Source organism: Euprymna scolopes, chromosome 21 (assembly GCF_053919585.1).
Source record: "Euprymna scolopes isolate OS-2025 chromosome 21, ASM5391958v1, whole genome shotgun sequence".
NCBI lineage: Eukaryota > Metazoa > Mollusca > Cephalopoda > Sepiida > Sepiolidae > Euprymna > Euprymna scolopes.
The window spans coordinates 29,269,854-29,294,331 of record NC_136502.1 but is presented as its reverse complement, the minus strand read 5'-3'; the positions used below and the strand labels follow the sequence as shown (position 1 = coordinate 29,294,331).

The 24,478-nt window shown below is 29.5% G+C and overlaps 1 protein-coding gene across 1 annotated transcript in view; it reads right to left on the bottom strand.

Moving 5' to 3' along the window:
* Window positions 1-10,583: 10,583 nt before the first annotated feature.
* Window positions 10,584-24,478, bottom strand: part of LOC145242757 (uncharacterized) — a 46,767-nt gene continuing 32,872 nt past the window's right edge. Inside the window, exon 8 of the mRNA XM_080105897.1 lies at window positions 10,584-11,302. Within this exon, the coding sequence (XP_079962023.1) occupies window positions 10,704-11,302 (599 nt within the window). The 3' untranslated portion in view covers window positions 10,584-10,703. The remainder of the gene's footprint in view (window positions 11,303-24,478) is intronic.

The window sequence follows — 24,478 nt, the reverse complement described above, 5'->3', positions numbered from 1 at the left end:
AATATTATTTATGTCGGAAAAAAAGCGATTGCCCATTCTTTTAGAATAACTGGATATTAAATATGTAAGTTAAAAGAATGGACAATGCAAGTTAAAAAATATTGTTTAAAAATAGGTTAGATATTAAACAATTAGAATTGGGAATTCTTTGTTTGCCAAAAGTATGTTTGGACAAACATATGTAAAATCCATGTGAAAGTTGGTCCCGTTGGGAACCACATTTCTAATGTCATAAACAAAGGAGATTTCTAAATATATGAATCGAGGGTTCGGAGTTAGAGAGGATCAGATAATCAGAGCAGATCACATACAGTGATAGAGTCAGTTGGAGACTGGGAGCCCCTTAGAGGCGAAGGGAGAAGAGTAGACCATGTAGTTGAAAAGGCTTGAATTCCTGACATTACCAATTATCCGGTTGAGGAATAAGGAAATCATCAATAATTTTGTAACTGTTATCTTCATGTCGTCTTTACAACCGAAAAGGTAAATGTTGTTTTGTATATTCATCTATAAACGAACTCTTGTATAACCCCCTTACAAGTAATGTGCCTCCTCCATCATCAGTAATGTATCTCCCCTCTATATGTGTTAACAAGAATCATCCCAATCTGTTATAAATGCACCCTCGGTACTGTCATCATCGTCGTTATCTCTGTTATCATCCCTGTACCCGTTATATATGTCACCCCCTCACCCACTACACATTACTACGACATATAAAGAAACATGTTAACCAATAAAGAAAACAAAAATGTATTAAATTAGGCAAGGAGAGGGTAAGTATTTTTTGAAGGAGTCTATCTTTAAAAATCTAAAAAGAAAAAAAATCAAGTAATTATCCAATCAATACGAAAGTTTCACCGATTATTAAGTGAAGAACTAACTTTATAACAGTGCATTTTTTTATAATCGATATTTATATATATATATATTTGCCTAGAAAACCCCCCTTTCTTTATTTGTGGGTATAAATATGCTTGAAATAATCAGCCGAAACTGAGCAAAATATATTGTATTGTGGGGAGGGTGAGGATTGCAAAATAAAATTAAAAAAAAAACAATTGCACACGTGTCAGATTTTATGGTTGAAAATCCGAATTTTAAAAGGGTTTTATTTTTCATATTTTGTCTTTTAAAGTGTGAAATTCGTTGAACATGTTAATAATAATAATTATTTTTCAGATTGTAAATATATATATATATATATATATATATATATATATATATATATATATATATATATATATATATATATATAAGAGAAAGAAAATTAAAACTATAAGTTGAAGTTTACAATCAAAATTTATTGTTCAACTGAATACTCCAACAAACAATTTACAAAGTCCTTATTCCACAGAGTTTCAAAGAATGCTATTCTTGTTATTCGTCTCATCAGAGGACATAAAGAAATCAACAAATTATATTTGTAGCAGTGCTAGAATTTGCTAGTTATAGCATTAAGTGAAACCGCAATTTATTGTAGTTATAAATTGCCAAGAAAAGAGGTGAAAAAATGTTGGACATGTAAAAAGATGTAAAAACAAACCGCGCATAACATTTTAGCTTGCATGAAAACTCTCAAGTTGATCCAAAATGCGAAAACAGTTCTTTAGAGAGAATGGAGTCCAAAATTAAGTCCACTGTGACGATGCATATAATCTGATTGGAAAACTTTCAAAGCAGCTGAAATAATGAAAATTGCTTTTTTCCGGACAGTGCAGTAGCCCAAAGAGAAATCGATCTCCAGTCAAATGGGATCAAGCAATAAAAAGAAGAGAAATGTAGTATGTTAACGTTTATCGCCGGCTTAATTAGAAAAAGTTATTATTTATTATTTATATTAGTTTGAAGTTTACCATTGCGTATATCAGGTAAACACTACATCCCTTTGATTTCTTTACTTTATATATATATATATATATATATATATATATATATATATATATTCATTATTTTTAAAAACACTACTTTTAAATCTTTGAAAAATAAATTAATAATTTTCTTTTAGTAAGCCCAATATTACTAATATACCATTAAATAGAAAATGCTTTGAAGAATTGATACAAAAAAAAAAATTGATAAATAACTGCACATTTTGCAAAAAGCATGATAATTTCTTTCAATAATTTCTTGTTACTTGATATTAATTCGCTTATGGTCGACTATGCACGCTAAAATAATTGTTTTGTATTTACAAACAGTTGTTACCTCCCCCTTTTCCGAAACTACGAATTATGAATTTATTTTGTCTTGTAAAGCCTTCTGTAGTTTCTTAAAAAAAGGAATGTTACATTTTGGATTTATTAATTTCGACCAGGATTACTACATTTTGAGATAAAAAACGAAGTTATTTGAAATTCAGGTACTTATGTTACAACATTTTTTGCATATTCTTATCGCAAATCATCCTATTATCTTATTTGGACAACCCTCCCCCCCCAAAAAAAAAACAACAAAAAACAAAAACAAAAACAAAAAAACAAAAAAAACATTAATTGATTCAAAAAGCTTTCAAAAAAAAAAAATTTAATTGTTTATCTAGCGATAGAAAAATTGTTGGTGGAAAGTGTTTTTTTTTTTTTGTTTTTTTTTTGAAAATAGAAAATCTTGGATATTATTCTACTTTTCATATGATAAAATTCAGGCTGTTATCTTTCTGGAAAAAAAAAGTTGCTCAAGGATAATTGATTTTGATAGATTTTAATTCGTTTAAAAAAAACAAGAACTTAGAAGGTTCTACTTCTGACGATAGGAACTGATCAATCAAATGGAGCCATGTTCTGCTAGCAACCAATCAGAAACCAGAATTGACGCATATAAATATTTGATCTTTTAGAATTTCCTACATAATTTTTCCTGTTCATACAAAAGAGATCTTTACTCTTCACCTACAAACTTTAAAAGTTAAAGAATTATACAGATCAGCTACTCACCGAAAATTCTTTTTCATCTCCAGGACTTATACAGATCAGCTACCCATCGGAAACTCTTTTGAAATTAAATATGGCTTTCAATTCAAAATATACATTGGACCTAAAGACGACCATATTGTAGTCAGTTGGAAAGTAGGCCAGATGAACAGAGTTATAGGAAAAAAACTTTGTTCATGGAATTTGCAATTAGATTTAGATACAGATAGAATGTGGTAGAAATTGTTGATAAAGATTGAAGCTAGATGAGTATTTTTGCAACAGTTTGGTAGGGCGACCATAAATTGGAACTAGGACGAGCACTTGCCATTAAAAACATGATAAAGCAGAGACAAGCTCGCATCATCTCTTCTGTGGAAAAGTGATTGCAGGGAGAAGAAAATAGCATCACCCCCTAGATTTTGAAGCTGGTTTTGAACTCTGTCAAGACAGGATAGGATGGTCTGAGCAACTCCTGCCCAAATGCGGCAACAGTACTCCATTTCTGGACACATTTGGTTCTTATACAGGTAGAAGATTGCATTAGGAGTGAGATACGTTCTGGACCGGTAGAATGATACAATAATTTTTCCAGTAACTTTGGCAACATATTTGATATAAGTCTTCCATTTCATTGAGGCCAGAAGTGAAGCTCATACCCAGAAGCTTCTTTCAGATGAGAGCCATTCATATCAGTTGGGACCAAGATGGGGATCAGAACGTTTATGGTGAAAAGATAGAAGCTTGGTTTTGGATGCATTAAAATTAACTAGCCACCTTTTTATCCATTGCACCACGTGATCAATGACAGAGGAGCTGCAGTAAAATCTTGGTCGTCATTGGCCTCTGAAGTGTTATGGTAGTGTTGTCTGCATATATGTTAACAAATGAACTTAGAATGTGATTTGAGAGATCACTGATGAAGATGAGGAAGAGAGTTGGACCTAGGATTGATCCTTGAATCATGCCAGCATTGATACTTTGAGCTTTGGACTTCTGCCCATCAATGACTTCTTGTATAAACTTATTGGAGAGACAAGATTCGATGGTTGAGAAGACATTTCCAGACATTCCATAGCTGTAAATCTTGTGAAGTTGACCTTTATGCCAAACCCTATTAGATGCTTTTGACATGTTAAGTGCTATTGCTCGAGAGGAAATTCCCTGTTGATGGATTCACTGATCTTATGTGAAATTACAGTCAGTACATCAGTTGTAGATCTTGCAGGATGGAAACCAAATTGCTCATCACTGAAAAGTATTTTTGCTGAGGTGGTTGACAATTTTTCTATTTAACATGGATTCAAGCAACTTACTCACTGAAGACGAATTGGTCTGTATTGAGATGCAGAAGACTAATCTCCACTATTTTTAAATACTGGGCAAACTAATGACGTTTTCTAATGTGTTGGGAAGCATTTCTCCTTTAGGCATTGACAGTATGTTGTAATATATTATGTACGAGTCGTTTGTGTACTAATACACAAGAACCACTCATTCATAATATGTCGGTAAAGTATAAACAGCGTTTGATGGAAAGAAAATATTGTCTGCCAAAATATCATGTAAAGTGATCAAGTATTTTATTTTTATAAAGAAAATCATTTTTAAGTGAATTTGATTTTCTCAATCCCCCTCCTCATGTTAAGAATGACTTTTTTAAATTTCACAAGTTTGATTTATTTGGAGTTATCTCCCTTATCCTTTCAGACTGGTTTCATGATGGATTTGTGAGCTCATTGTTTGTAGTTTAGCCATAAAATTTTATTTTCTTATTTAAAAAAATACTGCTTGATCAATATACGTGATTTTTGGTGTACAGTATTTTCTTTTCATCACAAGCACGTACATCATACTGATTTTTCTTTAATTTTTTTTTTTCTGGAGAATATTATAAATGGACTTTATTTGGGGGAAGAAGGTTTGAAATGGCTATTAATTTCAGGATATAGTTTTTGATTTCAAGTTTCTCATGTCCAGAGTAAACTTGGAATCCAAAACTACATTCTGAAATTAATTGCCGTTTCAAACCTTCTTCCCCTGAAAAAAAGTGAGGTAATATCCATTCATTATATTCTTGTTCCAGCTTTGATATCCTAAACAATTGCAAAATTTCCACCACTAACCGCAACATGTTTCCTTGAATCACAATTTAAACTGAAGGAAGACTGTATTTCTTACAGAGAAGCTTCCATTTACTTGTTTTTATAAAAAAATATTTTGATACTGCTTTACACCCAATAAGGACCTAAAAAAAAATTTTGCAAAACATCTCCATTCCTCTGCCTTCAAGAACTTTCTCCTACTGTATATATTCTCTGTTGTCGTATTTTCATTTTATTTATTTATTTTTTTCCTTTTTGCACTTCGTTCTTTATATCTTTATATTTTTGTACTTATTTTGATATGCATTTTATATCCCTATTTTATACTCCTATATTTAATAACTTTGTATTTCTTATACCTTTATTACCTATTATTACTCTATATTTCTTATATTTTTATATCTATTTATCCCATACTCCTTTGCAATTTTTATGTCATTGTTCTACCATCAGTTTATCCTCTAATTTATTCACTTAAAAATATTTCTAGATTTTATCCCTTATAACTAATCCCCTCACATTTATTATCTCACTATTATTCCTAATAATTTATATTTCTTTTAAATAGTGTTTTAATTTCAGATACTCCTAAAATATTCCGACATAGCACAATCCCCCATTTTATGTAAACCCCTTCCATTGCTATAACTCATTAATACATTTGATTAAACAAGCACCTTCTTTTAATTAACTTACCCTATGTTCACCCCAAGAATTTAATAACACATATTGTCCACATATATTAAACTCGCCATGACAGATATGCTATACACCTACCTGCATTATATAATAAAAACTATACTCCTCCTATATCACAGAGATTAATTTAGTTTCCCCCAAACGGCATTAATATCTTATTTCATTCCTAATGTAACTGTTGCTAGAGGTCACATTCCTATTATGTTACCTAGCATCTTCCCTCCTCTTCTGATGAGAAGCATTAGGCTTCGAAATACCATGGTATAAAGAGTGCACTCTTACTTTACTGAATAAATGAATAAATCTATAGGCATTAGTATATAGCTTTATATCGTAATTTTCTTTCTTTCTTGATTTCTTTTCACTTTTATTGATATGTACGTAAATGAATTACGAAATTTATAAATGCATTTGAATGAAATTTAATTCTCATCATCAAGTGAAAATCAGTAGTTTTAGATCAGGGGTTTTTAAAGTTTTTGAACGAGGAGGGGCATATTGTCGACTTTTAGAGCTAGGTGGGTAAAACAAAAAAAAAAAAAAAAAAGAAAAAAAAAAAGAAAAATGACCTGGACGTGTTTTATAACGTTTGCCGATTAGGTTTGGTTTTTAGTGAAACTGGTTCGTTCAAATTTCATTCTTTTAATCATTTTTTGAAAAAAAAAACAAAAAAACAAAAAACAACAAAAAAAAAAACTACTACACTATTTTCACATATTTCCATTAAAAAAATTTTTTTCATGAATATTTTTATGTTTACCATAAGACCTCTACAAGCCAGATTAAAAATATTAACAGACCAGATCTGACCAACGAGGCCATAGTTTGGAGATTCCTGCTCTATCATCTTAACTTGAATGCTACCGTATTTCGAAACTTTGTGAGTAGTTGCTTTTGACAGCATCACGGAATATCCTTTCTGCATCCGTGATGAGTTGTATTGTAGGAATAATGAAATGGAACTAAACGTTTATTGGTCAAAAAGAAAAATCTGGTAATATTAGACAAATGTTAAAATAATTTCATTTACAAAAAATGAAATATAATTTTGATTATATGCAACTTCTCTCACACATGTTATGTTGCTAGTCTCAGTCTTTTCTATGAATATTATTATGGCACGTGTTCTTCAGAATTCTCTGATCTATTCCCTGATTCTTTTGTTCATTTGATTATTATTTTAAGAGTGAAAATAAAATATATTTTTGCATTATAATATAAATTTGTAGTAAAAAAGAACATTTCAAAGTGAGAAATGGAAAAAAAAACACCTCGTTTCATTTTACTATTGTAAAACACAAAGAAAAATCACCACATTTTTTTACACACATTTCCACCTCAAAAATATTTTTCTGAATATGGTTACATATTCAATAAGAGCTCCATAGGCTGGATTAAAGATTTTGGCGAAAATAAAGAACAACACAAAGAAGGAAATCGAATAAATTGACAGTAGGTGGTTAAAATTAATTTAATTTAATATTCGTTTAAAAATGCATTAAAAAAGCACAGAGAAGAATTAAAAATAAAATTGTGGGGGGGGGTAAAAAAAACTTTAGACTAATTTAATTGTTAATATCTTGTGTTTTTAACAAATTAATGAATGAAATCTTTATTTTATTTTATTTTTTTTAACAATCAGTATTGCCATCAGGGAGTAATAAGTATAATAATTTATTTCTTGTTGTTATCGCACACAAAGTAAAATTTACTGAAGCAGCGAATCAAGGGAAAACTTTCCCTGCTTCATCCATAAAATAAAACCAATAAATGTACAACTTAAATAAGAAATAAAGTTAACAAATAACATCAGTTGTACTTAAAAAAAAAAATGTAAAAAAATAAACTAATCTGCTCCTGACGTTTCTGAATTTTTGAGATGAGGATCGCTTATTCGTATCATTTGGATTCATTGAACTACTGTTCTCATCTTGAGTATGGTTTTCACAACGTAATATATAGTAATAATAATCTATAATATAAATCTTACCTGTCTGTTTAAATATATGTATTTATGTATGTATGTATGTATGTATGTATGTATGTATGTATGTATGTCTGCCTAAAGTCTGTATGTATGTATGTATGTATGTATGTCTGCCTAGGTCATGTCATATGCTACTGGTACCATGTAACCCAGTACTACCTGCCTCATGGTCGGGTCACCGGCGACTAAACTGGTTTCCCCACCAGACTTGTTTGGTGAGGAGGGCGGCTAGTCTCCCTGGAGGATTAAAAACAAGACCTTCCAAAGGGCGAATGAACTCTTTTTCTGGGTCAACGGCCAACTAGCACCGTGTATATTTGTGTTTGTGTGTATATGTGTATTGGGGTGGAGAGGGCTCCCGTAAGTCGTGGTGAAGGCAACCTTTCTAGGAGAAGCAAATCTCTGATTTAAAAAACCATAAAGCAAGAGACCAGTACCCGCATTAAGCTGGTCTGCAGTTTAATTTGTTGCTGGCTATCTTGCTCTTGCTTGTTGCTGGATCTCAACATTTTTAACCAAGAGAGAGAATTAGCTGTCGTACAAAGCTAAGACTCTGTAACATCATCTTTGTATAGATACTCCCTCAGGCATTTGGGCTCATGGATTTTAAATGTCTGAGGGAGTGGCACTCGTCTGACAAGATGTTGCAATCATCATCATGTCTGCCTAAAACTTTCAACAGAGGTGACGGATTTTCACGAGATTTGTATCATTTTGAAGCTTGACTCCTTGGACGACAAATGTCGAAAAATTGGCTAAAAACATAATTCCTTCACCTTCAACTGGGCACTTTTCTACAAGGAGGGGTCGCTTTTTTCAACGTTATTTTCGAAAGTCATCCCTTTTTCGATTGACTAGCCTTAATTTAAATCTTCAGTACTTCTGATTTGGTGATGGACACAACGGCAAAGACGTCACAATTGTTTTTTTTTTTCACGTTCTTTTCCTCTTTCGCGGTAAGGATTCGAGCCTGCCTCCCTACTACCACTTTTTTTTTTTTGTTCAACACACACCTCCAAACACCCAGGCAACGCCGGGCACCCAGGCTAGTTAGTAATAAATAGTGATATTTACAACTAGAAAAAAATGAAAACTAGGTTTAAGGATCCTACAATTCGTACAAGGACCTGTGGCGCAGTGGTTAGAATACTTGGAAAAATCAATTGTAAAAGTGACATTCACCTGAAGATTGGAGGTTCAATTTTCGGTGTGGGCGATCGAAAAATACAATTGCCAATTACTTAGGACCTCTATCAAATCATGGCTGACGTAACAAGAGCATGCTAATCTGGTGAGGCAAATAAAGCATTTCGTTCGAAATTCCGCCTGAATTCAACAGAAACATTCCTGAGTTCAATAAAAGACACCTGAAGAAGGTCCGAGGTTACATCGACCAAAAAGTTGTGAAAATCACACTCAAGAAGAGAACAGTATTCCGATAAATCCAAATAATATGAATAATCTGCTCCTCTCTCTTTAATCTGTAAATAAAGAATCTGTATGTTCATAGATTAATACCGATTTTAGGCACAAAAAGTATTAAGAATATTAAGAACTAGGGGATATATTTTCTGCCTATTAAGAGATTGTTTCTCATTTTTTTTATTGTTTCTCATTATTTGTTATTAAGGTTGGGCCTCTTCTTTGCTTATAAAAAATAAAATTTGCATACATGATTATCTTTCCTTCTTTTTATTATTATGAGTTATCAGTAAGATTAAGCCTCCCTTCTTTGCTCATAAAAAATGCATATGTCATTACTGAAGATATTATTATTTATAAATTAATATTTCAATCATTTCAAGTAGCGAAATTTGAGAAGCGATAGACTGGCTGTGCTAGTTATTGTGTGTATGTATGTGTGTGTGTGTGTGTGTGTGTATATTTATATATATATACATATATACAGGTATAATATATACATATATGTATCTATATAATTATAAAACTCAAATGACCTTGTAGCAGGTGTTGTAACCCAACTGGTTTACGATTTCCGGTTGCGCATGCGTACATAAACAAATAATCAACGCGACAATAAAACATATTGTTTTACTGTGTACGTTTTCAGCATCCCAATTGTTTTTTTTTCACGTTTAAATTATCCAAATAAACAATTGTTAATACGTTCCGCATTTTTTTTACATCGTTCATTTCCGTATTATGTTTAAGTTATTTTAACACAATTTTCTTACAAATAAATCTACTTTAACCCGTTCACAACCATAAGATTATTTCACAATGGCGATTTACCCACGCCTTCCCATTTTTTTAATTTATTCTCCATTTTTTCATACACCTTTCTTAAAAAACATTCATACATTTTCTTCTACACTACCAACATAAATAAATAACCCCGAAAATATGTTTTTTTTAATTTGCATTACAAATAAATAATCAACTTGACAATAAAATGTATTAAAACAATACAAAAAAAAACAATTGGGATGCTGAAAATATACACAGTAAAACACTGTGTACATTTTCAGCATCCCAATTGTTTTTTTTGTGTTTAAATTAAGATATTTCAAAATTTGAATTTAACTTATGTATTATGGTATCTGTTGAGTGCACATTTATCTATAAGTATAGACAAACCACTTATAATTCAATGGCTGTAAGTTTTTTTCAAAAATAAACAATTATAAACAGAACGACTCCTAGAAATCTATCTATGTTCTTTTTTCATTTTAATATACTTTCATAGAAATGTTTCTGTTATGTCACAAAAACTATTTTCTTTACGTCACAAGTGTCACGCTCATACATTAATTCCATAGCTAATATAACATACTGACCCAACGGGTCACGGGTAGTTTAGTATATATATATATATATATATATATATATATATATATATATATATATATATAATATGTATAATGGATATGCATATGTATAATATGTGTGTGTATATATATATAAACACGCACACACTAAATGGAACTGCTAGCTCTCTATCACTTCTCAAATATATATATATATATATATATATAATAAATTTTACACAAAAGAAATTATTTTTTTATAGATAAGACCTAAGAGCGGGATCAAGTCAATTAAGACGATCAAACCAAATGGCACCACCATTATAGCGACTGCCGCAGTGCCGATAACCTGAGATGAAACACGATCATCTGGGGCACTGATTTTTGACCGTATATAACTACTTGTTTCATTGCGGTTCACCTTCAGCGCTTTGGTCAGTGATTTCAACAGTTCTACCTGTTGCTCTTCCGACAAATTCCTTGGACAGAGACATCTGCAAAGTCTGGCATCTGTTGTCACATCTGGAAAATCAGTGGTTTGTACTGGGTCGTTGCTCGCTGTTAAGAGGTCGCTTGAGTTCGGATATGTTATGAGGGTGGTATTGTTATTATATGGATCTGTATCAATATGTGGCATCAAGGTGGTATAATTATTTGAATCTGTATTATAATGTGATATCAGGGTTGGATTATCATTTGGATTTGGACTGACAGGTGTTATGAGTGTTGGATTATTATTTGGGTCCTTATTTGTAGCATATTTTGCTAGTGATGTTGTTAGTGATGTTGTTGTAGGCGTTTTGCTTTTGGTTCCTCGGTTGATCAGTGTTTTAGCTGCCAATAAAGAAATAAAAAAATTGAAATATAAAAAATATTGATGTTTCTCATTGTCAAAAATAGGGGTTCATACCCCTCACTATAACACTAAAACATTATGATATGTGGGGATGTACTTGTTAACAAGGAAGATATTCAATTGTTCTAGTAACGTTTAAAGACAGACTTCTGGGTGTGGGAACAGAAAATTAAGAGGCACCACAGAAGAAGAATTAGCATTACAGAGAGAAAGAAGGTTGTGTGAATATATATGCAAGTTGTATCAGTGACTGATTTTTCCTGCATCGTGTAAAAATTTTTTAGTTATCACTTATGAAAGTCAAAGATAAGCGTTAATAGGATGGAATTATTATCAGCTGAAATTGATCTATGCAGTGAACCAAGATTTATTTTTTATGGGATTGTCCACAAGTAGTTATTGACAATGGATTTCAAGATGATTAAATTGTCTGCAGAGAGGCAGTTCCTTGGTAATGTGTTCTGTAAACGGGAGGTTCTTTCAAAAATGTTGTCCTGATGCTAGGCACATGCAATAAAAACCAGATATTGGAGCTCAGTCCAGCACCTATCATGAAAATAACAATAAAGCAGGAACCTCAACAATGTTAATTGGAATATCTAAAAAAAAAAACAACATTTTCTTTCATGTCTGTGTGAGTATAAAGAATATATATATATATATACTTGTTTATTGTTATATAAACATGCTCACATCCTGCTGCTACAAATAGCCACTTGTTTCAATCAAACAACAGATATCATCAGGCAGCGACTTGACTATTCAAAGTTCAATGAATAATGGATTTTTATTTTAGATAGGAACTCTTTAAAAGTTGGAGTTAAAAAACTTAAAACACAGAACTTTAATTATAAGATGTAAAGAGGGAGGGGCAATTTAAATAAAGTTAAAAGATTATAATGGAGAGAGAGTGATTAAGAAGAGAAAAAAAAAGAAATAGAGAAAGAAAATAGAGAGAAATATATATATATAATATGGAGAAGAAAAGAAAAAAGATATAAATCGTTATTATAAAGAGAATAAGGACTAGAAGGGAAAAGAAAGAATGATGAGATATAGTTAAAGAGAGAAAGAGAGAAAGTAAGAATTTGACAGTATATAGAAAAAGAAAAAGAAAAAGATCTGCGTGTCAACCAATTTATCAACAATTATACAATTCAGTAATGAGACACGTTATTACAAATACAAACAGAAGATACAATCCAAACGTTCGAAATGAACATGTCAAAAAAGACAGCGAATGTATCCAACCAACATATTTATCATCTCACATACGTCCACGAGTAATATCAACGCAGTTCAAACATACGTCTACAATTAATTAAGCCCTTTATACTAAATGATATAAGTTTAAAGTTTTCACGTTTTTATTAAATAAATATATAAATAAAAGAAAAAATAATGATAAAACAATATTAAAATTATTATTAATAATAATAATAATAGTAATAATAAAAATGACAGTAATAATAATAATAATAATAATAATAATAATAATAATAATAATAATAATAAAAAACAGAATAAAATTAATATTTATTATCTTTTTAATATAACATATTTAGCCATAAGACGGGATTAAATAAATTAAATAGAACTAATAATTATAAATAATAATCTACTAATATTTATGTATATAAAAAGAATACAATACATATATATATACATATATACATACATACATATATATATATATATATATATATATATATATATATATATATATATACATACATGCATATAAGTAAAGGTGTAACTATACTATTAAGTTGAAAGTTTAAGCTATTTAAGTATAGATATAAAGTCATATTAAATCACAAATTAATACATTCAAGACAGTATTACTAAGAACATAGATACAAGTACACTTACATATAAATATATAAATATATTCAGACAAAAGAAGTAATTAAATCAACAAAATACTCAAAAGTAGCGACACACAGGTAGATAGTACCCAAATTAAAAATAATAAAATACATATGTATATACCCACAGAGAACCAACAGACATACAAATAAACATATATATATATATGATTTTATGTATACACATACATACAAAAAAATACACAAATATATGCACACAGTCATATACTAATATACAACAACGCACACACACACATATATACGCACACATAAATATGTATAATTTACATAAACTATATATATAGAAATACATATGAATACAAATTATTTGGCAAGAGTACAGATAGATGCATACACACATAAAAGCATACAAATGGATTGAATAAACATGGGAGGGTATACAAAATAATATATAAATATATAAATCTAAGTACACACGGTCATAAAGTAAATACATAGACACATACATATACACATAGACACACAGGTATATAAGATAGGGGAAGTAAAGAATGAAATCAGGCGAGGAGAAAGTATATTAATAGTATTTTAATAAATTATAGAAATCAGTGACAATTTTAAATTTATTTAAATTTTATATCTAAACTAAATTACTTAAAAGATGGTTTTTATAATGTTTGCAATTAATTGAATTTTCGTGCTTCTTATTTAATAATTTATCTCTTTCTCTAAAAGTAAGTATACATAAATTCTCATAAAGACATAGGTTGCAAGGTGAGTTTAAAGATGAACAGGTTTTAGCTTTCTTTAAAATTTTCCAATTTACTATTGGGGAGTAACCTTGCTCTACTAGTTCATTGTAATATTTAGACAAGGAAGTTCTATTTTTGTACTCATTATTTTCAAAAGAGCACTTGTGACCGGTAAATCTTTCTTTAAAATTGTTATTTGTCATTCCTATGTAATATTTTTTTTCATTCGGATTTTCCTTAGTAGAAATAGTTGCTTGGTACACTACAGAAGTAATTTGACAATTTCCTTTAAGAGGGCATTTTGATTTAATTCTACAGTTACACCCTTCGGTAGCAATGGGTGTGCTATTTTTGTTTAATATTTTGTTATTATGTTTTTTAATTATATTTTCAAGGTTTTCATTACAGCTATAACTAAGTTTTATTGTATTTTTATTGAAAATTTTATGTAGTATGTTATTAATAGGGAAGTGCTTTTTAATTAAGTTTAAGAATTTCATTCCTAGATTTGTTTTAAGTTTCAGATTAAAAGGGGGATTGTACCACAGGATTTTTCTCTTACGGTTTCTATTTGTATTTGTGTTTGGGTGTGTTGGTTCTATGAACTCAATTTGGGTGTTTTTGTATCCACTATCCTTAAGGGCCCTGTTATAGAAATATTTATGTTTATTAAATGTTTCAAGATTGGAAGAATTGTCACTGATTCTTTTACTAATGGATTTAGGGATATGCCTAATGATAGATTTTGGGTGATTTGATAGGGGGTGTAAGGAAAACTCAAACCCAATTTATGTACACCCCCAATCAAATCACCCAAAATCTATCATTAGGTAGAGCTAGTTAGTAATTTATAAAAAAAAAAAAACACTAACCTAGTTTTAAAACAGATCCTTTGTCCGATATATGCATGCCCATTGGCTGATAGGAAAGGCGCGGTGGATACTAGAAAGCTGATTGGCTAACTAAAATCTCAATAGAAGGGGATCATATAAAAACGATAAATAACCACAGAATTCGTGCATAAGCCTGACAAATCCTAGAGTGGATGAAACGCTGAATATTCAGTGTAGCTTAATCGCCATATATATTTTATAAATTACTACTATATATATATGTATTTATATATATTTATATTTACATATATTTATATACATATATTTATATTTATATATATATTTATTCATATATATATATATATATATATATTTATTTATATATATATATATATATTTACATATATCTATATTTACATATATTTATATATATATGTTTATATATTTATAGTCATCCACATACAGTACTGTTTCGCTGTTTCACAACTCATCAGTGCGGCTAGACAAGCAACTACCTCAAGTCAGGATTGAAACCCGACCGTCTGTACGACAGTCAAGGCTCCTAAGCATTACGCTATTGGCGGCTGCTGAGCGAGTAGTGAGTTTAACGATGTTATGACATCGTCCGAAATACCTCCACTCGATTTGTTTACACAAAAAGCGTCGCTTATATGCTAATGGTAATTCGTGTATCACTTCTCAATATGCTCAACTCAAGATGAGGAGCATTATAGTCATCCAAATACAGTACTGTTCCACTGTTATCACTTCTCAATATGCTCAACTTATATTTATATACATATTTATATATTTTTTTTAATATATATATATTTATATTTATATAATATATATATATATGTATATATACTTATATATATGTGTATATATATGTATATATGTGTGTATATATATGTGTGTGTATATATACATGCGTATATATATGTGTATATATATGTGTGTATATATATATATGTATATATATTTATTTATCTTTACATAAACAGTAGTTTGTTGCTACACAGTCATGAGCATGTTTCGGTCTACTAATATTTACTAACTAGAGACCTCATCTGATGAAGTCTGATGAGGTCTCTAGTTAGTAAATACTAGTAGACTGAAACATGCTCATGACTGTGTAGCAACAAACTACTGCTTATGTAAAGACAAATGTAACCTGCTCTACTTCTGTATTGAGCACTCTTGTGTGAACCTTGTTATATTTCAATGGTTACCCTACCTTTGGAAAATAGCAACCTCAAATTATATATATATATATATATATATAAGGTGAAGAAACAAAACTCAAACTTGTTTACTGAAGCTTTATCAATGGATGGTAAACAAATTACCATCCATTAAGTAGTCTCTGATGAATCTCGGTTCGTATGAAATGAAATAAATTATAACATAAATTCGTGTTGGTTTGAGTTTTTTCTTTTTAACTTTGTTTTTGCTCTGCATTATATTGAGCTTTCTTACTTCAGATTTTTCTACCAAAATTACTCTATTTTTCACGAATCCAACACACGTAATCCACTCGAGTATAAAGGTCAGTGAGATTTTCATTTGGATGACAGAACAATACTATGAAAGGATTGACAACTATGATAAATTCACAGGACAACATGACAGATATTGTTGATACTGGAGGTCATTTAAAACAAAAATGAGAATAGATTTAAGGATCCTAAAATTCATGCTCAATTCATAGCACAACGGATAAAGTGCTAGGTAATAATCAGTTCCAAGTGACAGTCTTCTGGATGTTTGAAGGTTCACTCTTCAGTACAGGCGATACTAAGAATACAATTAACAGTAACTTAAGACTTCTACTCTGGTAGGGCTGACAGAATAAGAACATCCTACGCCTGTGGATTAAATAAAGGGTTCCATTTGAGATTCCTGAGTTCGACAAGGTGGCCTTGAAGAAGGTTGGAAGTTACATCAGTTGAAATTTTGTGAGAATAACCACCAAGATCAGAACAGTAGTCTGGAGAGTCCAAATTAGATTTACACATATGTATATTTTAATTGCTTTTTCACCCCAAACAAGGCACAGTGCCAATAGGATGCAAGAGACTACTATTTGGGACAAAATTTGCAGGGATACTATGTGAGGAGTTGAGCAGCAAGATGTCTGTTCACATTATACCTGAACTTCTACATGTCAGTAAAGTTGGGGAAGCAGGAACCCAGGAGAAAGTTCTAAAGTCTAGTCTTGTCAGGTTAGTCGGGGGTATTTATGTTGAGAGAGTACAAGGGTTTGGAGTTCGTCAGAGCACATTCCATTAAAATACTTGTAAAATAGGTACGTGGATGCTACATTTCATCGATGGGACAGAGGTTGAAGTTTTGTTGCTAGTGCGGGACCTATTAGGCTGGCCGCTTTTTTTAACCTTGTCTAGGAGTGAGAGATTAGCATCAGATGTACCAACCCAAATATGGAACAATACTAAATGCATAGATGAATGGTGGCCTTATAGAGATACAGGATACTCTCCGACATGAACAACTTTTTAGCCCACTTTTTTTCGCAGCAGTCTTGGCAATGCCCTCTATATATGTGTTCCAATTCATATTTCCCGTGAATGTAAAACTGAAAAGTTTGAACAAAAAGCTTTCAGGTAGAGTATTTATTTATTCATTTTATAAATGTTTGCCTATTTTTTTGTGTGCAATTTATACTTATTAAATTTAGTACATATTTTTTTTTGCTTCATACAAATATCACATGTTTAAAACTGGGCTGTAATATATGTATCATATACATTTAAAACTGGACTGTAATATATGGTACAACTGTAACACATATAAAATTGGGCTGTAACATAGTATAGTAAAAATATAACATATTTAAAACTGAGCTGTAACATACATATCGTACAACTATAAGATATTTAAAATTCGGCTGTAACATGTGTATGATATAAATGTAACACATTTAAAACTGGGCTGTAACATATGTATTGCACAACTGTAACATATTTAAAACTAGACTGTAACATATGTATGATACAACTGTAACATATTTAAAACTGGAATGTAACACATGGTACAAATGTAACATACTTAAAACTGGAATGTAACATATGTATGATAAAATTGTAACTCATTTAAAACAGAGCTGTAATATATGTATGGCACAACTGTAACATTTAAAACTGGACTGTAACATATGTATCATACATATTTAAAACTGGGCTGTAACATATTGTACAAATGTAACATATTTAAACCTGGATTGCTTTAAATATGGATGGTACAATTGTAACATATTTAAAACTTAGCTGTAACATTTGTATAGTACATATTTACCACTGGGCACATATGTATAGTACAACTGTAACATATGTATAGTACAACTGTAACATTTATAACTAGGCTGTAATATGTATATATATGGTACAACTGTAACATATTTAAAACTGGGCTGTAACATATGTATCATACATATTTTAAACTGGGCTGTAACATGTATTGTACAATTTGTAACATATTTAAAACTAGGCTGTAACATATGAATCATACAACTGTAACATATTTAAAACCAGGCTGTAACATATGTATGGTCCAACGATAACATACTTTGTTTCCTGTCAAAGTTAGGCAAGTGTGTGAAGTTCTTTATTTACTATTAATTCACTATTAATCTCAAACCCAAAATTATTTGCTATTAATTTGCTATTGTCCTTAACTCCAAACTTATTTACTAATAATTCACTATTAATCTCAAACCCAAAATTATTTGCTACTAATTTACTATTGTTCTCAAGGCCAAACTTATTTACTATTAATTCACTATTAATCGCAAATCCAAAATTATTTGCTATTCTTTGAAATGTGGTTGCTATGTATTTTTGCAAAAGAGAAAACATTGCAAAAACATGGATAACTTTTGGAACACGATCTTGCAGATTTGGGTCCATGTATGTTGGATATGAGAAACTGCAAAAATATCATTGATTATTCTAGGTACATCAAGTCATCTTTTTCTGTTCCAATGGAATCTTATATGCTTTGTTATAAAGGGGGTTTGTAATGTTGTTTAATAACGAGGCTACTATAATAATACATTATAAAATGCAATATCATAGTAGCTCTACGGTAGCAGTGTCAGATGTCGCCATTACAAATGAGTGATAAAAATATGAATAATTAGACTCACTATCTTTTGAAGCTTATAACTACTTGAAAAATGTAATTTAAACCCTAATTTTTTTCAATAAAAAGAGCAAAGACCAAATTTTAAAATAATAAAAGTTTTAATAGACTAATATGCAATATTGTTTTTAAATTGGTTTTCTTTAAAAATATTTCAAGAAATTGAACGAATTTAAACTTACTCCAAATATAATAAATATATATATATAAATTCCAAAACATCACTTACCTATAAAAAATACTATCAATGGGTACTTCCATTCTTCATTGTTAAGAATTTGTCCATATTTATATTTTATATTCCATGTACTTTTTAAATAAAAAAATTTTTTAAGCGAGCATCGGAAAAGACTACAATTTTAAATTTTAATCTCATATGTTCACAGAGCGGATTTGTCGCCTTTTCTTCCAGTTGACAAATACAGAGGCCTAATTAATTATTTCTGACATGTGCCTTATCTCCCCTTTGTATTTCTAACATGTTTGCTGTCAACAGCAAAGTTAGTCAATATGGGTCACCATACTTGGAAAATGATCACATTTCACCCATAAGTAAGTTTACTTTTATAAACAACCCTCCCCAACAAATTTTCCATTTTTTTTAAAATTCTCTTAAAGAAATATATGAATTTTTGATTTGAAATATTTTATTTCTTGTTTATCCAATGGATTTTTTTTAAATATGTAAAAAAACCAAAAAAAAACATTGAATGAAATAGAAAAAATTGATGTAAGTATCCAATATTTACTGGGCAATATTTCAAATTAAGAGGTTCCACTTAAAAAAGAAAAATCAACGTTTTCTTTTTTTTTTTCAAGTTTTAAACTTTTGACTTTACAGGTAAATTTGCACAAAACTATTTTTTCTTTTTGTTTTAAATTAGATTATTTTATTTATTGATCTTTTATCTTCAATTTGTGATATTTAAACCTTATGTGAGAAAATTAATTATTTTAATTTTAATAGACATTCCAAATGAGGGGGGGATTAAGAAAAACGGAAAGAACATGAAATTTTACATTAAACCTGCAAATATCGTAAAAATTGAACCAATAGAAAAATTTTGATAGATTTTTAAATTGAAAAAATTGAAAAAAATTTAACTCGTAAAATTCAATTCATTTCATTAGATAGAAAAAATGGCTGCATGAGTATGCGCATGCACTTTGTGAACACTTTTTTTAAAATAAAAAATAATATTTCTATTATTTAAAAAAAACAAAAACTTTAATAGTTTATTTTGGAAGTATATTCCATAAAGAAATTAAACAACCCACGTTAAAAAGAGAAATTACGAGTTTTTTTTTACATTTTATTTGCAGTTTTGTGTTAAAGGTGTTAAAAATTCCCCCAAAAATCTGACATATCTAGCTCTATGGTGAGGCTACTATGATTATTTTTAACACTTAAAAAGGAAAAAAAAATATGAAAAAAAGAAAAAAAGTTTTTTCTTCATTTTTTTTCAAGAAGATCAAAACTTAAATATTATTTCAATTCTTTGGACTATTGTTCTAATCTTGAGTGTCATTTTCACAACGCTTTGTAACTTCCGACATCTATCCAGTTATCCTCATCTCCAAAATTCAGAAATACAAACCTATGTGTAATTCATGTAAGGAATAAGCAATTTTACAGAAAGTGATTGACACGATGTAAACAAATGCTCCTAAACCTATCATAAGTAGTCCTGTATATATATATATATATATATATATATATATATATATATATATATATATCTTCTTCTATATAAATAAAATGAACTCATTTTTTCCCGTCTGATTTTGACATTAATAGGATTAAAAATCAAGATATTTCATGCAAATATAATATGCACAAACGGCAGAACAATATCTGAGGTGTGTTATAGGCTTATTATTTCTCAAATTCCTCGATAATCTTAGATTGCTATACTTTTTCTGCTGAGAAGTCAAGGCCAAAATCGGTTAAGATCAATGGAAGTGGTAAAATATTTTCTCTCTCAAAAATTCCTCCTCCCCCTGCCACCACTTAACACCGTTTGGGGATCGTTCACAAGGAACAGTTGAGAAGATAACACCGGTTTGGCTTCGTAGTTCTTTCATGTGAAGTTATTTAAAATCACTAAACTAAGCTGAATTGCTCTGTGGCGTAGTGGTTAGCGTGTTGGACAATTCACATTATATTTTCACGTTCGCGCCGACCTACCCTAGTCGTTTTTTTTTGTTTTTTTTCTCCCCTAAACAACTGGAATGGACTTTTCTTGGTTGCCGAACTGTTAACGTTGCAGATGTTTTTTTTTTGTTTTTTTTCACACTTTATTTTCCTACTTTTACTCATGACTCCGGGTTTGATCCTTCCTACTTACCTACCATAACATTTTTTACAACTCCCCCCCGTCCCGGAAACAAACACTCGGGCAACGCCGGGTATCCCCGCTAGTATATATATATATATATATATATATATATATATATATATATATATATATATATAGTGAATAAATGACAAAAACTATATTGCAAAATTCATGATGTTGACCAACTTATTATTTATTCCTTAATTCAGTTGACATTTACAATTCTTGACAGTAATTCTTGACAGTATCTGTTTCATATATATATATATATATATATATATATATATATGTAATATATATAATATATATATAATATATATAATATATATATTTATAATATATATATAATATATATATATATATAATATATATATATATATAATATATATATATATATAAAATATATATATATATATATATATTGATTTCAAGTTAAAAATATCCAAAAGTAAAAAACATAGCGAGGTTTTTGTTAGTGCTCAGTGAAAAAAGCAAGGTATTATTTATTCAGTTTAGGTAATGAAAGCTGTCATTCAAAGACTTGTCTCAATAACAACCAGAGGCTATGGTTACCTGATGTGATCTATTTAGATCGAAATAGTAGTTAAACTGCTGTGACCAATGGAAATGTTCTTTACCTAAATTATATATATATATATATATATATATATATATATATATATATATATATATATATATAGATATATATATATATATTATTATACTGTTGGTAGAATTTTTCAGTAACTCATAGCAACAACACAATATGTCATTCCAAAGAGTGCTCAATGCATGAAACAGAGCAATATATTGATTGTTGGAGAGCTATTGGCCAATAGCTCTCCAACAATCAATGTATATATATATATATATATATATATATATATATATATATATATATATATATATATATATATATATATATGAGCAGGCCGTCTGAGATTGCCTGGTCATAATATATGTATATATATATATATATTTATATATGTATATATATGTATATATATATACATATACATATATATATATGTATATATATGTATATATATACATATATACATATATATACGTATATATATGTATATATGTATGTATATATATACACACATATATATACATATATATGTATATATGTATGTATATATATATACATATATATATACATATATATATATATGTATATATATATATATATATATATATGTATATATATACATGTATATATACCATCTAAGCAAAGAAATGATAAATACGAGTCCAAATACAAAACAAAAAGGAATATTAGAATAAACACGCATAAATGAAGAAAGAGAATAATAAAATTGGAAAAACAAATAAGGAAAAAACGGGAAATTAAAAAAAAATAATAATAAATGAAAAAAAAATAAAAAATACGAAATTATGGTTCAAAACAGAAAATTATCTTAGCATGACACCCAAGATGGCGGACACATGGAAGCACGGCTTTGGAATTTTAGCATTTTTATTGTGTAAAAAATATACTTCTTGTTGTTAAAATCAAATGAAAAAATCATCTGAAGAAGCTGGTGGCGACAGGATATTTTTATGGACACATAAATCGTAAAATTGCCTCCCCACTAATGAAACAGCTGTGATGAAAAAAAAAACAGGAGAAAATAAACATCAGTTATAAAAAAATAAAAAGGAAGTCTGAATTTCTACCAACAAAGTTTTGTACTATATATATATATCTATATCTATCTATATCTATCTATCTTATATCTATAAAAACAGAGATGTGTGTGCCACAGACGATTTCTGATTGGTTAATCCAATAATCACATCTCCTAAAAAACAATGGTTTCTACGCTCTTACCTTTACCATAAAATCTTATGGCTTTATTTATTGTCCATCTTGGAAGGGTTTAATTTTTTAATAACTTGTTATTTACAAATTAAAAAAATACGAAACTATTATACGAAACTAAACTACACGAAATCAAACGCTCCTACAAACTTAGTAGTAGTACTAGCAAGCACACGCGCACACACGCACACACACACGTTCACTACCGTCACGTTGTTATGGCAACCAAACCCGCTGACTTACATAAACAGTAAACACACACAGTAAATGTGATTTTCTTCATTTTCTCATTTCACTCGTGGTCTTAAATTCATTTCGGGTTTGTATTACTGTACACATAGATTCGAATAAGTTGCCAAAAAACAAATATATAACAAATAAATGTTATCAAAGGCAAGATAAATTACTTTTCTACCAAACTGGATATATTTTTCGTGTTTTTATTCAATTTAACATGTTTATTCAGCTCGAAAAGCATACAGTGTTTACCGATGTATTGGAAAATTCAAGATGGCGGCCGATTCTCTCTTTAACACGGTAAGTTTGGAAAAAGGTGTAATAAATAAAAAACCGGTTAAAATACTGTTAAAAACTCGCTTAATATATGTTACCGTGACATAGGTTGACATATATTCGGCGGGTTTTTAATAGTATTTTGTATAGTGTTTTATTTATAACACCTTTTCCCAAACTTACGGTGTTAAAGAATGTGTGAGACGCCATCTTGAATTTTCCAACACATCGGTAAACATTGTATGCTTTTCGAGCTGAATAAACATGTTAAATTGAATAAAAACACGAAAAATATATCCAGTTTTTATCGGTTTTTTACCTTCTCTGCAGAAGTACAAAAAAAAAAAACAAAACAAAAAAAAAACGGAAGGTACTTTTACAGAATGTTAAACTAACCCTAACCGATGTTTTATGTTTAGTTTAGGAAAAGTCAGAAGAAACAAAAGTCATTATTGCATGAAATATACGTATTTAGTTGAAGTATTGTTTATGTCAATTCTTTCGAAGAAATTTAGCAAGAATACCTGTAAACCAGGAAATCGGTAAAATGTCATCATGGATGAATACTTGTCTATTATAATTTCTACCCTTGACAAAAACTTAGCCATAACAAAAGAGATTTATTGTTCAGATTGTTTTTGAGATTGATTTCTAAAAAGATATTTTATAAATAAAATCGACTTTAAAATAAAAGACTTAAATTACAATAATTGAATTTAAACATTCTTATTTCAATATTTGGCACATAACACCTGCAAAAATGATCACAATGTCAGGATTTCATTTTATTTCAGAATCGATGGCAAATTGTGTAGATTGATATCTCATTATATTAAATACTAATATTTAACATTAGTTTATCATTTAAGCCGATAAAAAGCCTTTTTTTTTTTCGAGTC